This window comes from Theobroma cacao, chromosome 5 (assembly GCF_053813885.1).
Source record: "Theobroma cacao isolate CCN51 chromosome 5, ASM5381388v1, whole genome shotgun sequence".
NCBI lineage: Eukaryota > Viridiplantae > Streptophyta > Magnoliopsida > Malvales > Malvaceae > Theobroma > Theobroma cacao.
Window position 1 is genome coordinate 38,725,149 of NC_142643.1, and position 17,374 is coordinate 38,742,522.

Consider the following 17,374-nt stretch of genomic DNA (forward strand, 5'->3'; position numbering starts at 1 on the left):
AAAAAAGCGACAGATTGGAAGATTAGACACACGCTGAGGGAAGGGAATCGGGAAGCTGATCTCTTGGTTAAGAAGGGAGTGGGCAGAGAAGTTGACTTGGTTGAATTTCATAACCCGATGTAAGCTTCCTGGGCTTAAAAGGGGCAGCCTACCTCGTTTCTCTTTTTTCTCCATCACTTTATCTGGTGAGATCATCTGACAAGGTACGAACCCCCCTTTTTTGTTGATGATACTCCCATATTTTTTCAAAAAGCCAGCTGGATGATTTTGCTTGGATTTCCTGTGTGTTTTTTCTACTATGGGATGGATTAAATTGCTATCTTTGTGCTTTTTGGAGATGTTTTTCTGGATTCTCAAATGACGGAAGGTTAGGACTCCAAATCGGTCTTGGTGGTTCTTTTCCAGAATGCTGAATGGAAGGACTGATTTTTTTGCTGACTCTTTTTTTAAGTCTACGAGGAACCTTTGAGTCCAGATGTGTGATTTAATTTTGAACAGGAGTTTTGGAGAAGTATACCCCTTCAGGAGATGGGCATACTAACCAATACTCCTTTTGTTTTGCTTTGGCTGTACACTGTGCCTCTTGTACAGGGGAAATCTTTTTCCCATCCTATTAATGAAATCTCCTTGCTTTTCAAAAAAATATTGTTTGCTTATAAACGAAACAAGCGATTTTTTATTATTAAATATAATTAAAACTTTATGGTCAACTAATTTTTATTATTTTAAACTTTAAATAAATAAGAATTTATTGAAATACGGAAGAGAATAAAATTTCCAAAAAGAGAAATAAAACAACTTTTGGTATGATATTTTGAGCAGGAGCTTTACTAAACTCTTTGCCCCGTGAAAAAGTGAAGAAAACAATTTAATAAGTGTTTGTAGAACTATTAATTTATATATGCTATTTCTAGAACTACAGATTTTTTATTTTTAAAAAATTTTAAATTAGAAATTTTTAAAAGAAAATACTTAAGAAAAGGAAGAATCAAAAAAGGAAAACAACAAAATATGACAAACAAATTTTCACACCTTTTACCTCTTCTGTTTTTCCCTCCTTATATATAATTTTATATATACATAAAGGCATTTTATTACCAAAAGTCCAAAATATTTACTTTTTTTATTTTTATCTCCCTTTTTCCCTTTTCAATTGCAGTATTTATACTGCATGTAATCTTAACTAGTTAGTAACAAATCTTGATTAACAGACTAACTAATCAATCAATTAACAATTAATCTAACTGCTGTCACATGCTTGTCACGTGCTTCATTAACAAACTCTCATGACTCATCGAATGCTACACATGTGCACAATCAGCTCCATTAAGCTTTGTTACATTCCACTCAAAATCATCACCACACTCTTCAAATCTATTATAAAACATAAACTTTGCTTGAAAACATTTTAAAATAATAAAAAAGACATTTAATTTGAAAACAATGGTAGTATTTGTAAGAAGCATTTATTTTAAATGTCAAGTTCTTTCATGAGTTTTAAAATTAAGTCTTGTTTAACATTCAGTCAAATGCTTATGCATCATCAATTGTTTTTGTTAGACAATTTAATAATTTTCTATTTGAAATTTATTTCAAACATATAAAATTTACCATTTTTGGGCCTCAAAAATTACCATATTTTTGTTATAATGACATATTGGAATTTAAAATGAAAATACAGTGAGATTCATATATTTTCTAGTTTGATGCAATATGCGTTTTATTAAATTTTATAATTTAATTATTTGGTAAAATTGAATTAAGCAACAATTTAATTCAAAATGATTATTCATTTATTTTTCAATATCATATCTTTTTGTATATTTTAACTCACCACCACACTTTTTCGCAATAACATCAAGGCATAATATCTAAAAAGCTCTTAATCTATTTAAAAAATTTAAATAAATATTTATACTTTTATTATTTTCAATCAAGCTCTGATATTTTTATTTTGAGAAAAAAAATCTTTATTTTTTATTTTGAGTCAAATAAGTCATTATAATTAATGATTAACTTAATTCAAATGTCATTTATCATTCTATGTAACGTTAATGTAGCAAACTATCGTATTATAATTGATAATGATCTGGTATGCTGGTATATCATGATTAATGATGACGTTTTATATTAATTTGACATAATAATATGATCATGTGATATTTTTCATCATTCATATCAATGTTATGTTAATGTCATGTAGATATAAAATGATAAGTAATATTTTGATTAATAACAATTAATCAATAATTAGTTACAAGAGTTTATTTGATCGAAAATAAAAATATAAAAATTTAATTAAATATAATAAAAAATAAAAATTTATTTAAATTGTCTTAACATTATGCATAATATCAAATGCGAAAAAATCTCAAAATCAGCTTTGACGCGACAATTTCTTGATTTCAAATACACTGTTTTCAACCGTAACAGGCCGAACTAAACCTTAAAAAGGCTAATGGGTATGCTTTCTGCCCTGCAATGGGCTTAGCTCTTTCAGTATTGCTCTTTTTAGGCCAAAGGCCCTTTCTATTGTTTAAAACGAGGTGAATGTTTATGGGCCGAATGTTGAGAACCCAAGTATAAAAGGCCAAGAAGACGCTCTCTTCTTCGGCGGCAACAATATCACCCCCAAGGTCCTTAAACATCAAAAACCTTCCGAGTCTTCGTTCAAATCATGCATTGCCTCAAAGCGAACGGGTAATCCATTCATGCTCGCCCATTCAACCTTTTCTTTTTGTAACTTCCTTCTCCATTTTCATTAGCAATTTTAAATTATCACCAAAACCCTAACCCTATCCCTAAAACTCACCAACTTCACCCAATGACAAAGGTCCACGGAACCGGCGTTTACGACTTCAAGCGCCACCATGTGGCCGAGTACCCAGTCGAGTTCACTGACCAACTGGACTCAAAATCCGGCCCCGGTTCATCCCTTCCCAGCTCTATTACTTTATCTGAAATCCAGCGAGACCAGCTGACTAGGATAGCCACGGCAAATTGGCTAAAGAGTGGCGGTTCGAAGCCTAACAAGCCTTTCGATCCTCAGCTAGTTAAGGAGATTTATGACACGGAGCTTACTGTGAAGTCGGAGGGGAAGTCGCAGAGGAAGACGGTACCGTTGCAAAGGGTTATGATATTGGAAGTCAGCCAGTATTTGGAAAATTACTTGTGGCCGAATTTTGATGCTGAGACGGCGTCCTATGAGCATGTTATGTCCATGATTTTGATGGTCAATGAGAAGGTAAGTGTTTTTTGTAATTAATTTTGTTTTACATTATTTAGAGTTAATAGATTTAAACTATTTGAGTTACTGATTCGTTGTTGGTTTTGCTTCTTGATTTTTTCTTCCAGAAGCAAGAAATGAAAATACACGTTTTGATGTAGAAGCAAATAATGATCAATACTGTTAAGTAGATATGTTAGAGTTGGTGTTAGAAAAAAACTAAATTATTGAAATATAAATGTTTTTGAGAACAAAATGCATGATATTACTTTTACATAGTTATGTTAAAATTGGTGTGGGATTTTAGTCTTTGCTAATTTTTGAGGTTAACTGGAAGTCTTTGCTCATTTTTAATTGAGTATAATTTAAGTTTCTTTTGCATGTTTTTGGTGTTTAATAACTTTCTAGGAAGCAAAAAGTAAAAAGTAAATAGCAAGCTTGAATTAATTCAATGAGTGACTCTGGACAATTTATCTTTGAACATTGCAGTTTCGAGAGAATGTGGCTGCTTGGTCATGCTTTTATGATCAGAAGGATGTGTTCACAGGATTCCTTGAGAGGGTCCTTCGGCTGAAGGAGGTTTGTATTGATATTTCTTTCAATTAGTGCAACTGAGGGCTTGTTAAATGTCTAATTATAATTTGATTAATTTTCTAAGAAAGTGACTAATGGTATAGAAGAACTCCCCAAGCTATTCTATTTGATGTATGATCTTGTAGATGTGGTCATATTTGTTTCATTTCTTCAAACAAAAGCACTAAATATAGTACTTCAGTATTCTATGATTAGAAAATATTGACACATAGGCTGAATATTTGATAACCTGATTTGGATGCAGGGAAGAGATTTAACCATTGCGGAGAAAACGAATTATCTAGTTTTCATGATCAATGCTTTTCAGGTAATTTAGTACCATAAGGATACTTTTAGTGAATGCATTTATATGTTACAAATTCGTGTATTGTCAAATAGTTGCTCTTTAGTAGCAGTTATTCTATTGGTGATAATATGTCTTTTGGTTGATAAATTTTAGCATGCTTTGACTAGTCATTTCTGGATGGAATCTAGATGCCTTGATTGTTTACCCACAAGAGGCTCATGTCAATGAGCAAGGATATGACTGGTACTATAAACATAGGAAAATAACATGTTCTATTCATCTACTTTCATGGTTGTTTAAGTGGTGAAAGTATATTATGCTATATTCATCATAAGGCTGGGGATGTAGTTGTTTAAGATAACGGTTTAATGCAAGTAGAGAGGATAAAAGGGTAAAGGTAGACTTGAAAATCACATTGGTTGGAATAGTGAGGCTGTTTCTAGATGACACATGTAAAAGTTTCCATTGCGTTCAATATGGAGCAAATTGAAATGGAGAAATTTAATATTTCTGCATTGGCAACAAATTTGTTGAATAATTGCTTCTGAATATGGCATTTGTTCTGGGATTCTGCTATTTTCCTTTGCTTTTCTTCATGTTCAAGCGTTGTCACTTCAGGGGCATGCAATTGCTGGTGAGCAACATCCTGTCCACCACCAACTGCACCCTATACCCGCCCATTCAGGAAACAGGCACCAAATTTATCAGTGCATGGTATTATAGCATGTCCAATCTGAGGTAAAAAAAGGAAGAAGTAATGGGATAGGAAGATGTTGTTCAGAGAAAGAAGACTATAAATTATTATTGTCTGAAATGTTTTCCAAAAGATGGTGGTGCAAGGCTTGGGTGGAGATAGAAAGGGAGACAGAGGGGCCAGATGTTTAGAAGAGATAAAGTGAGAAGTTGTGGGTGGCAGAATGAGTTTCCATCATTTTACAAATAACACCTCTTTTGTCCCTAAGGGGACATGCTGGTGTTTATCTTAGAGCCAGAGGTCTTAGTTTGAATCTTGGAATGGGTGGGTGGGATTTATGGGATGGTAGAGAGCTATCTCGCTTTCTGTAGCTCAAAATTCTTATGTACCCCTTTGCCTCTCAAAAAGAAAGTAAAGTTAATAACTCTTTTGCCATAACTGCATTCAGGGATTAGGGGACAATGGACTACCTTCTTAAAATCACTGGAAAATTTGAAAATTCTTTCATTTTTGGATCAAATGAGTTAAGTTTCTTTTTATTAATAAATTGATTCCCCTCTGTGAACAAGTTTACAGTAAATAAAAATAATCAATGGCTCCTAACCTTAAACTGGTTGAATGGAATAACGATTTGTGTTCTCTGCCCCAAAACAGTATGTTAGAGCTGAAGATGGGAAGCAATTCTTGAAAAGTATATGTGTAGACATACAACAATCTTCTCAAGCTCCTATCTGTTTTCTAATGTTGTAACTATTGAATGTAACAGAGTTTGGAAGATGAAATTGTTAGGGAAACTGTCCTTAGATTGGCAAGTTTGCGATCCTGGCACAGTTTGTCATATGGTCGTTTTCAGGTAAGGTTTTATTGGATAAATTGTATCTAAAATCCCTCTTTTCGCTGTGGGTATCTGATTTTTTTTTTCTCGTTTGTAGATGGAACTTTGTCTTAATCCTGATTTGATCAAGAAATGGAAACGAATGATAAAGAAAGAAGCTGATGATGCTAAGAAGCAAGGCGTACATGTTGACCCCTTATCTTCATTGGAAGTAAACTTTTTGAGAAATCTGATAGAAGAGTTTCTTGAGGTACTCTGCTGGAAAATTAGTTGCTTTTGTTGTTTTTTTTTTTTTTTTCATTGGGGAGGTGGGGTTGGGGTTGGGGATGTTCAACGATTTTGCAGCTGGTTAATTGCCATTTTTCAATGTTATTCAGGTGCTTGATTACAAGGTGTTTTCCAGGAAGCATTCTGTTAATGAAGATGATGAACTTGATGCTAGTAGTTTTGAGCAAGTTGATGATGCTTCTGTCTTGTACTGTGAGAGGTTTATGGAATTTCTCATTGATCTATTGAGTCAACTGCCAACAAGGAGGTATCTTTGCCCTGCAACAGGGTCTTGTATTCTTTTAGTTTTTAACAAATTCGTTTTCCTGTTCTTGTTGTTGGTTTTTTTTTTTCCTGCTCTTTTAGGAAATGAAGGGGGGGAGGTTTGACTTTTAACAGAAGTCTTATTGTTCGTGAAACTCCTTTCTCATCTGCTTTCTTACTTTTCTTTCCCCATTCTTTTAATCATCATCTTCGTTTCTCAGTGTCATTGTATTTTTTGAGGTACAGGTACCTGAGACCTCTTGTGGCTGATGTAGCTGTTGTTGCCAAATGCCATTTAAGTGCTCTTTATAGACGTGACAAAGGGAAACTCTTTGCGCAACTTGTGGACTTGCTACAGTTCTATGAAAATTTTGAGATAAATGATCATGTTGGCACTCAGTTGACAGATGATGAGGTGCTTCAATCTCATTATGATCGTCTTCAATCCTTGCAGCTGCTTGCTTTTAAGAAAATTCCTAAGGTCTGTCATAAGCAGTTGGTTTATCTACAAATGCTTCTCACTAGCAGAATGCCCTATCTTTTATAGTTCATAGATTTCAGATCTATGAAGTATTGATGTTGTTAGTGATATCTAAACCTTTTTTTTCGTTTATTTCTACGGTGATTGTAGTTGCAAGAACTTGCACTGGCCAACATTGGTGCAACACACAAGCGTGCAGATCTCTCAAAAAAATTATCTGTACTTTCTCCTGAAGAATTAAAGGACTTGGTTTGCTGTAAGGTTCGTATGTTGTGAAGTTTTTTGTTTCTTGTGAAACCAGGATTTTCAAAGAATGAATTTATGTTGAGATGTTCGCTCCGATTGTGTGGCAGTTGTCATGGTTTATGAGTTGTAATTTTAGTTCTTTTAACTTGCGTTTTTATTTTGTTAGGGTTGGGATTTAGTTTGTCAATATTTTATGTTATTTCAGTTTTCATTAGGTCTTGGATGATGAACTATTGAGTCTGAGACTTTGAAATCTTGAGTGTTGAGATTTTTCTCACTCTATTGATTTTTTTCCTGTTTTCTCCCGGAGTACACCTGTTTCTCCATCATTGCTTCTATTTCTGATTTTTCCTCTAACTTCTATTATCTATCTGTCTTTTTTTTTCCCTCCTTTTTCTACATCAATCAGCATTTTGTTATTCTGTTGGTCAATGCCTGACTTTCTTGCTTAATTAGTACAAGATTATTCTAAATCCTCATGTTTGCTTTGCCATGTTTTTTGCTTTATTCAGTTAGCTCCAAAACTTGTTTTCTTTTGATTGTTGCTCTAGCCGGCAATATGCTTGCATGCTCACCTTTCTGTGAATGATTACCGTTACTATAACCAATATGACCATTTTAGTTTCTGAGTGCTGAGATCATTGCTTTATTAACAGATTTACCATTTTTCTTTTCAGCTCAAACTGGTCTCGAAGAATGATCCTTGGTCAGATAGGGTTGATTTTCTCATTGAGGTGATGGTCTCCTTTTTTGAGAAACAGCAGTCTCAAAAGGAAGCCATAAATGCTCTTCCTCTCTACCCAAATGAGCAGATTATGTGGGATGAAAGTGTTGTGCCAAGTATTAATTACTCTGGTGAAGGTTGTCTAGCTCTTCCAAAGCTTAACCTACAATTCTTAACACTCCATGATTATCTTCTAAGGAATTTCAATCTCTTCCGTCTTGAATCTACATATGAAATTCGTGAAGACATTCAAGAAGCTGTTCCGCACCTTCTTGCCTACATCAATAATGAGGGAGAAACTGCTTTTCGTGGCTGGTCAAGAATGGCTGTGCCAATAAAAGAGTTCAAAATCACTGAGGTAAAGCAGCCAAATATCGGCGAAGTCAAGCCGGCTTCTGTAACTGCAGAGGTTACCTACAGCATTTCTAGTTATAGATCACAAATAAGATCAGAATGGGATGCCCTTAAGGAGCATGATGTTTTATTTTTGCTATCTATTAGCCCCTCATTTAAGCCTCTAAGTGCAGAGGAAGATGCTAAAGCTAGTGTACCAGAGAAGCTTGGCCTTCAATATGTACGGGGATGTGAAATTATTGAGATCTGTGATGAGGAGGGAACTCTCATGAATGATTTTAGTGGAAGAACTAAACGTGAGGAGTGGAAGCCACCAAAAGGTGAACTAAGAACTGTGACTATTGCTTTAGATACTGCACAATATCACATGGATGTGACTGACATTGCTGAACAAGGTGCTGAAGATGTTTATGGGACATTTAATGTGTTGATGAGGAGGAAACCTAAGGAAAATAACTTCAAAGCAATTTTAGAGTCTATCAGAGATCTTATGAATGAATATTGTATTGTTCCTGATTGGTTGCATAAAATATTTTTGGGCTATGGGCATCCTTCTGCTGCACAGTGGACAAATATGCCTGATCTTCTAGAAACAGTGGATTTCAAAGATACTTTTCTTAGTGCAGACCATTTGAAAGAGAGTTTTCCACATTATCAGGTTTTTACTTTTTCTTTACAGATCAATGTTCACTTCTACCGCTGCAGTTTAATGTGTTCTGGAGAATGCTGAAATCTTCTTTTCTTGTTCTGTTTCAAGGTTTACTTTGTTGATTCAGATGGTAGAGAAAATTTGGATCCAAGGCCACCTTTTTGTATCAAGCTTCCTCAGTTGCTTAAAAGCGATACTCATGCTCTGTCAGGAAATGGAATATCTGATACTGGTTCAGTGAATGATGCCAATATAGTGCATGCTTGTATTGAGAAAGAAAAACTAATTGTTGAAGCATACATCCCTCCTGACCCAGGTCCTTATCCTCAAGATCAACCAAAACAAAACTCAGTTAGATTTACACCTACCCAGGTATCAGGAAACTCTTTTTGAATTTAATGGAAATTTTATTGATATCTTATTTGTCTCTCTTTCAGTTTTTATCTTGGAATTTTAATAATGTTGTGAGCTTCATGTGTCCTTTTTACTTTACTGACTTATCTGTCTCTCTTTCAGTTTTTATCTTGGAATTTTAATAATGTTGTTAACTTCTTGTGTCCTTTTTACTTTACAAAGTGAATTCTGTGCATTTTCTGATTTCGTTTGTTTTTTAAGATAAATAATTGGGGTAGGGAGGTGTATGATTCCGCTAAATTAGACAATTTATGGTCTTTTAATAGTGTGCAACTCTTATCATTTGTTTTGAGTTTTTCACTTGTATCTCAGTTGTTCCTGGAGAGACCTCATGAATGACACTTCATTATGCTTTTGCTAGTATATATGTATTCTGTTTGCTTTGAGAGATATTAGAGGATTACTAGTAATCTAATAGAATGATAGTTTGATACCTTTATTTTGTTTGATGGGAGAATGTTTCTTGGACACCTGCATGACAGCAGAAAGTTACTTTAATCCCTGCAGTTTCTGTTACTGGAATCTTACATTTCCAGTAATCTTTTATCTTTAGCATTCCTATTTGCTTTATTTAATTGGTAAACCACTGAGAGAAGATGGGCTTCCAAGGTTTCCTCTTAGTATAGAGGAGGTTAGGTTATGTCTAAGAAAAATTACTGACAAATTTACTGGGGATCCTATATGCTAACAAGACATCAGATATCAAAGATAGTGTAGGTATCTGCTTCATAGAAATCAAGCATGTTGGGATGGGATGCCCCAAAGTCACCTTGTATCTCAAAATGAACATATCCATAATTGATTGTAGTATTTAGCTTAAAAAAAGACATGGAGGAGTTGGTGATATAGGCTTATCTCTTTTAAAACTATAATTTGGAATGGTTTCTATTTTCTAACATATAAGAGGGATGAGAAATGATTATAAGATGAGAAGTTAGACTTCTTTGCATTCGTGTTACAACAATTCCTTTTCTAGGATTTGGTATATCACTCTTTCTCATTAAATTGCATATTTCAAATCTGTCAACTTCTATCTTTGCATTCCTGGTTCATGTTAATGTAAAAGTTTTCCTTGTTAATTTGGTTTTAGCTTCAACCTTAGTAGTTGTTTCCAGTGCTACTTAACAATGTACTTTCAAATTAAGGGACTTTGTCTAGTGTGATTGTTATTTTACCTCAATATGGGAGCCTCCTGCTCTGTATTGTTACTTCACCTTAAAAAATGAGGTTGTAATAGCAAATTAGTCAGCAGCAGGTAGTGTTGAAGAATTATAATGTTCTTTCTGTCTGTTCTTGTCTTGTACCTTCATACTGAAAAGAGTTGAAATATAATAGTTCTTCCTTGAAGAAAGCTTAATAGAAGAGGTCCCAATTTACTTTTTCTCATTTCAGTGGATGATGACTACTGCTTTGTTGATGCAAACTACTCAATATGGTAGCTTTAATATGTGGTTAGGGTATTGGAATGGAACTCTTCAGCTTGAGAAAAGTTGACAATTCCCTTTTGCTTGTATTTCTTTCATTCACCTTGCTTTTCTTTTGTCACATTTTATCAAGAAGAGTTTCCACTTATCAGTAAAATGGAGGAGTTGGTTCAATTTGGTTATGCCTGGACAATTGTGTCAATACTTAAACGTGTGTTTTATGAGAGACTGCAGTAATTGAAAACTTTCATAATGATGCTTTATTGTTTTCAAATCATTATTTCTTTCTTTCTTGGTTCCTGTCGGCCCCTTTTTTTTTTCTCCTTTTAGGAAAGACGAGTTTTTAGAGAAAAGTTATAATGCTGCAGTTTTAGATTTTCATGAATACGGTTATTGGGAAATATTATGACTAGAAGTAAAGTGATATTTGTTTCTAGAGATCTGATGCTGATTTCCTGACAGATTAATCTTGAGTTAAAGAGTTAATAAATTTCAGAGAATTTTCTGAGTAACCACTTCTAATTTTCCCTTTTTGTGCAGATTGGAGCGATCATCTCAGGTATTCAGCCTGGATTAACTATGGTTGTGGGTCCACCAGGAACGGGTAAAACTGATACGGCGGTGCAAATATTGAATGTTCTCTATCACAATTGTCCTTCTCAGAGAACATTAATAATTACTCATTCAAATCAGGCTTTGAATGACCTTTTTGAGAAGATAATGGAGGTATGGCATTCATAGTTTAACTGATGCAATTTTCTTCCACTTAGAATGTACATTGTTGCAAATTTTTTTATGTGTGTTACCATTTGGTGTTTCAGAGAGATGTGCCTGCACGCTATCTTCTTCGTCTTGGTCAGGGTGAGCAAGAGCTAGCAACTGATCTGGACTTCAGTAGGCAAGGACGTGTGAATGCAATGCTTGTTCGACGGCTAGAATTGCTTAGTGAGGTAGAGAGGCTTGCAAGATCCCTACAACTTCCTGAAGATGTAGGCTATACTTGTGAAACTGCTGGATATTTTTGGTTGCTTCATGTGTATTCACGCTGGGAGCAATTCCTTGCCGCTTGTGCGGGTAATGAAGATAAACCAGCATTCGTTCAAGACCGCTTTCCTTTCAAGGAGTTTTTCTCCAACACTCCTCAGGCAGTCTTTACTGGCCAATCATTTGAGAAAGATATGCGAGCGGCCAAGGGGTGCTTTCGTCATCTTAAGACTATGTTCCAAGAGCTTGAAGAGTGCAGGGCATTTGAATTGCTCAAATCAACAGCTGATCGAGCAAATTACCTGATGACCAAGCAGGCAAAGATTGTGGCTATGACATGTACGCATGCTGCCCTAAAGAGAAAGGATTTCCTTCAACTTGGTTTCAAGTATGACAACCTGTTGATGGAAGAAAGTGCCCAGATTCTGGAGATTGAAACTTTTATCCCAATGTTGCTCCAAAGGCAGGAAGATGGCTATGCACGGCTTAAACGTTGCATATTGATTGGTGATCATCACCAGCTGCCCCCTGTTGTGAAAAATATGGCTTTCCAAAAGTACAGCCACATGGATCAGAGTTTGTTTACAAGGTTTGTTCGGCTGGGTATTCCTTACATTGAGCTTAATGCTCAGGGTAGAGCCAGGCCAAGTATAGCCCAACTTTACAACTGGAGGTACCAGGATTTGGGGGACCTTCCTTATGTGAAAGAGGAACCTATCTTCCATAGAGCAAATGCTGGATTTTCCTATGATTACCAACTAGTGGATGTGCCTGATTACCATGGGAGAGGTGAGACTGCCCCCTCTCCTTGGTTTTATCAAAATGAAGGGGAGGCTGAATATGTTGTCAGTGTCTACATATACATGCGATTACTGGGCTACCCTGCAAATAAAATTTCCATCTTGACAACTTACAATGGTCAGAAGCTTCTGATTCGTGATGTTATCAACAGAAGGTGTCTTCCATATGATTTCATTGGTCCACCCAGTAAGGTTAGTTACTTCAGATTTTACCTGTCATTAAGGTTTGCTTAGGTATCATGGATGGTGTGGGTTATGGGTAAATCATTGCACTCTGAAATAGTAAAGTTATGGTTGGTATTGATGAATGGTTTTTCTTAGTAGATTGGATGCTATATTTTAAGAGGTTGCGTTCGTGAATTTTTCCTCAGCCATATAAATGTCCTTGTTGAAATCTTTATTTTTATACGCTGAGGCTATTTTCATATGTTGTTCTTATTAATGTATTTACAGGTTACCACAGTTGATAAGTTTCAAGGCCAGCAAAATGATTTTATTTTGCTTTCTCTTGTTCGTACTCGCTTTGTCGGTCACCTTCGTGATGTTCGAAGATTGGTGGTTGCCATGTCACGTGCTCGCCTTGGCCTGTATGTCTTTTGTCGACGCTCTCTGTTTGAACAGTGTTATGAACTCCAGCCTACTTTCCACCTGCTGCTTCAGAGACCTGATCATCTTGCTTTAAATTTGAATGAGAGCACGTCATTTACTGAACGACATGTTGAAGACATTGGGCATCCATATCTTGTTGGTGGTGTTGAGGAGATGGCAAACATAGTTTATGGGAAAATAAATCAATTACAACAGGTATTCCACTTTGTTTGTGGATATATCATTTTTGTTCTTTTCTTAGGTGGTTATTCATGTTTTCAATGATCTTTTTACTGCAATCACATTTTATCAAAGTGACATTGGAACTTTTATTTATAGTCTAGTGAATCATCTCTCGATATGGTTTAATCCATTAGTAATAGTAAAAACACTCATCATGTAATCATTGATTAGAGAGTTGTTGATTTATCTATACAATTTTCTCCTTTTTTTGTTCTACCTACATCTCATGAGTCAAATAACCTAATGGTTTTTGTTCTTAGTGTAATCTATTGGAAACATTGATTTTACTCTTTCCACAACCATATAAGAGGACACGTCTTTCTGTGTTTCTTTTTGGGGAGAAAGTTGTAGTCTATCTTTAAACACCCTCATTTAAAATGTGTTAGCTCATCTCTGACTGTGTTAGGAATGATGTGAGTGATTAGAGCTCTTTTTTAAGCATTTTTATCAGGAAAACCATACCTGTTGTTAGTAGGCTACTGCTCATATTTCATTAAAGTTTGGTACATTTTATTTATTTTTTATTCTTCAGGCACGTGCCATGTATCAGTACATGGCTTATTCTGGACAACACATGGGAACATCAGAGGAGCAAAATAGTGAGGACAATTCAATATCCCCAAACCAGGCCATGGACATTGATACATCAGTGGCTGAAAATGGTAGAATTGATGACAATGTACATGAAAACAATGGAGAGGAAGCTAAAGATGTAGATGGTCTTGCAAATGGTCCAGATGGGGTGCTACCTCCAGAGAACCTGTCAAATGCAGAAAAAGATGCTGAAGTTTGTGCAAATGATGAAAACAGGGTGCCCTAGTTAAGAAAGAAAATGATGCACTTCAGCCCTCTTTCCTTGAGTTGCACAGGTACAAGCTGGAGGAAAGCAGCAGTTGGCTACCTGGACCATTTGACAGGTAGTTTTTGTCTAATTGTTTCTCTCCTAGTAAACGAAAATGATTAAAGTTTGGTGTATGGTAACGGGCCATGGTGAAGCTTTTGTGTATTGTATTGTAGTGATGACCTTATTTGCTTAACTTAATTTAGTGTAGTCATCAGATAACAGAGACTATTGATTCTCATTGCCCTCGGAGTGCTTTGACTTAAATTTTAACTAGTGCCTACATACACCTTAACCAGATCCCTTTTATCATACCTCTATAGCAAGTCAACTGGGCTTATGTTGGTCTGTCTTTGTAGTGTACTTGGGTTTGTCTTTGTTAATGGTTTTCCAATCAAATTTTTAACTATACGGTATACAGACATAAATCAATGTCATGTCCCTCCAGTTTCAAACATCTAACGGCAAATGACAAGATAGGAATGCTGCGACAACATCCTTAACCATTCATGACTTGAACTGAAATCTTCTATATGTAGAGATAAAAACAGGCACGATTCTCTGCATTATGCTCATATTCACCACATTTTCACGACATTGATTTCTTGCATCATTTTCCAACTAAACCTATGCAGGGACGTACGCTTCTCCAAACATTCCAGGCAATTCATCCAGCACAAGATACAACCAAGCTGCAAAGAGATTTTGAACACTAAAATTTGAGCAACAACCCTCATGGTGCCTCTAACCGGAAGGTGAGCACAATGTCATAAATTTAATTATCAAAAGTAACATAGAAACTAGTAAGATGACTTCTTATGGGAAAAGTGAAATCTTTCAACCAGTATTTGCAATCTGATAGGAAAAAGCATCCAAATTTTCCAGTTGAAACTAGTGTGCTGTTGATGTATATCCTCTTATTATTATTAGAAAGTTGGGTGTTTTTCCAACGACAACATAAAGTAAGCAGTAAGACTGGCAAGAAAGGCTAATAAATCTACAGATTGCAATGTCAAAGATTATCAAACAATTATCAATCAACTAAAAGAAAGCTTCACTTATCAATTTACATGGCACTTGTAGCATAAATTTTCTTTATAAAGGATCATTGCAATGTAAGGAGTGATCAATGAAAAATAAACTACAAGTTTTGGTTTATTGTTAGTAACTTTAGGCTGCAATGCATTCCAGTATTTTATGATGATTTCTTTATTAACTTTAGATCTACCTTTCTTGAGCATCGAGTGTACTGCTTATAATCTGCATCATGATTACTTTTTTTTTTTTTGAAATTTCCATATTATTCAGAAGAAAAGGGAACAAAAGTTCCTCTCTTTACAGTGATTTTGCCTAGTATGCCCCGTACAAAATAAAGGGGTATACTCATACAAAATCGTTTCCAACACCCAGGTGAGCAAAAAACCACTCCTGCAAAAAGAACCTATACACCAACCTTCAATGAACAATTAGAAAACACAGCTTAACCCAATCATCAACACAGGGTTCAAAGGCTTAAAAGAATTGAAAGATGTTCCCCTGTTAAGCCAACAAACCTATTCAATGCCTACAGCCAAAAAAGAAAAAAATTCACCCTTAAAGAAGGTCCTCTGCCTCACGCCTGCAGGAACAAGTGAGACAGAAGCAGACTCTGGGCAGGCTCAATCGTTAATATTAGTAGCCTCCCCCAAAACGTTAAGCAGATCTTGAACTCTTCCTATCCCTGATTTTGCTAAATTGTCAGCTTGCTGGTTGGCTTCCCTGGAGACATGCTGGACTTCCCATTGAACCATTTTCCTTTTTAGCATCTCAATGTGAAAGATCCACTTTCTCATTCTCCATGGGGCTTTTTTGGGTTCATTAATCCACTGAACAGCATTTTTGGAGTCACTTTCAACCACCATTATATGTGTGCTTCTCCATCTTGATGCTGAAAAGAGTAAAAAAGCTTCTCTTATTGCCAACGCTACTGCTAAATTTGAATCACCTCTTCCTATGGATTTAGAGAAGATCATTTTTGTAGTCCCTTTTTCATCCCACCTATTCCTGCCTCTACCGGACACCCATTCGCAGCGCCGTCAACATTAAACTTCATTTTCCCCTCCTCTGGCTCTTTCCATCGCATCTCAAGCCTGTCTTGTTTTTGCTTTTTAATATGTACTTCTGCCTTTGGTGTTCTATAGATGTCCAGTTCACTATTTTGCAAAAAATGGCCATTTAGCCTTGGCCCATGAAGCTACTTGGAGTTTGATAAGCTCAAACAATTGGTCCTGATCCCAATGTTTTCCGTTGAAAACGATTTCGTTCCGAAATAGCCACAACGACCAGACCACAGTGTAGAAAGCCATTTTCCATATTGAGATTTCACCTTCTTTTATAGCAACCGCGTTCCATGAATTAAAGAGAGTAGCGGAATCGTTCGGCATGACCCAAGCAATGTCCCATACGTTGCACCAGCTTGACCAAATCAACCAAGATTTTTTGCAGTGAAGAAAAAGGTGCGAAACAGACTCGTTTGCCTCGTTACACAAGGGGCAAACAGCAGCACTCCTACTGCATCATGATTACTACTAAAGCAATTTGTGCTCATTATAATCACTAACCCAAAATATAGGCATATTGTCTAACTGACTAAAGAAAAGCTTTCTAGCATGACTGACTCTTTAAAATACATTTTTAATGATCCAAAAGCAGGTATTAGGGATGACCGGACACTAGACTTGAGGTTTCCAAAAAAAGAGAATAAGAAAAAGAAATGACAGGGAACTAAGAAAAAACATGCAGTAGAATGCTAGCTGGCTATAAAAGATGTGAGAACCAAAACAAGGAATGATTGGAGGAATAAAAGAGATGATGCAAAAACAGACACACGAATGCATGCACGCATATATATTCGATTATACATTGTGGCATATCCTTAAGCAAGAACACATGAAAACATCGACTTACTTCATGTCCAGCCGCAAAGAATGAATATTGAAAGGGTGATAAGCAAAAATGAAACTGGAAGAATATGTAATTTTTTTTAAATTAAGTTATATTCAAGTCAAAGAAAGATGGATCCTTTCATTTACAAAAGAAAGGCAGAATTCAACTGAAAGGGAGCAGTCAAGTCACTGTCCTTCGAGTGGCTTATAAAAACAGCCATCAGCAGAATCTGTGAAAGAAATCAGGATTCACAAAGTCTAACCTACTACCTCAAAATCTATACAACTTGGGAACTTGTCAAGTGAAACAGTATACAACCTCAAAACAGTTCGCAAGAACACTCCACAAAAGGAAAATAAAAAGACAAACATAACCTGCAGGCCTGTTTCCACTTCTTACATCTCCACATGCCCGATGAGGTTAGATGAGAATGAAATCCATACCGTATCCACTCAAGTTTCCAGAGTTGACACTGTCTCCCAAGAAAGTCTTAAGCGAAAGGAACAAGTTATCAAGGAAAGATTTGCAACAAGTC

General features: G+C 35.7%; 1 protein-coding gene across 1 annotated transcript; it reads left to right on the top strand.

Moving 5' to 3' along the window:
* The first annotated feature begins 2,624 nt into the window (after positions 1–2,624).
* Positions 2,625–14,155, top strand: EMB2765 (P-loop containing nucleoside triphosphate hydrolases superfamily protein). Its single transcript, XM_007029308.3, has 14 exons — positions 2,625–3,244; positions 3,716–3,805; positions 4,065–4,127; positions 5,567–5,653; positions 5,733–5,885; positions 6,013–6,170; positions 6,413–6,647; positions 6,798–6,908; positions 7,571–8,629; positions 8,729–8,992; positions 10,999–11,184; positions 11,280–12,434; positions 12,696–13,046; positions 13,606–14,155. Exons 1-14 carry the CDS (start codon positions 2,825–2,827, stop codon positions 13,891–13,893), a joined length of 4,620 nt encoding a protein of 1,539 aa, XP_007029370.3. The 5' UTR covers positions 2,625–2,824; the 3' UTR covers positions 13,894–14,155.
* The last annotated feature ends 3,219 nt before the right edge of the window (positions 14,156–17,374 follow it).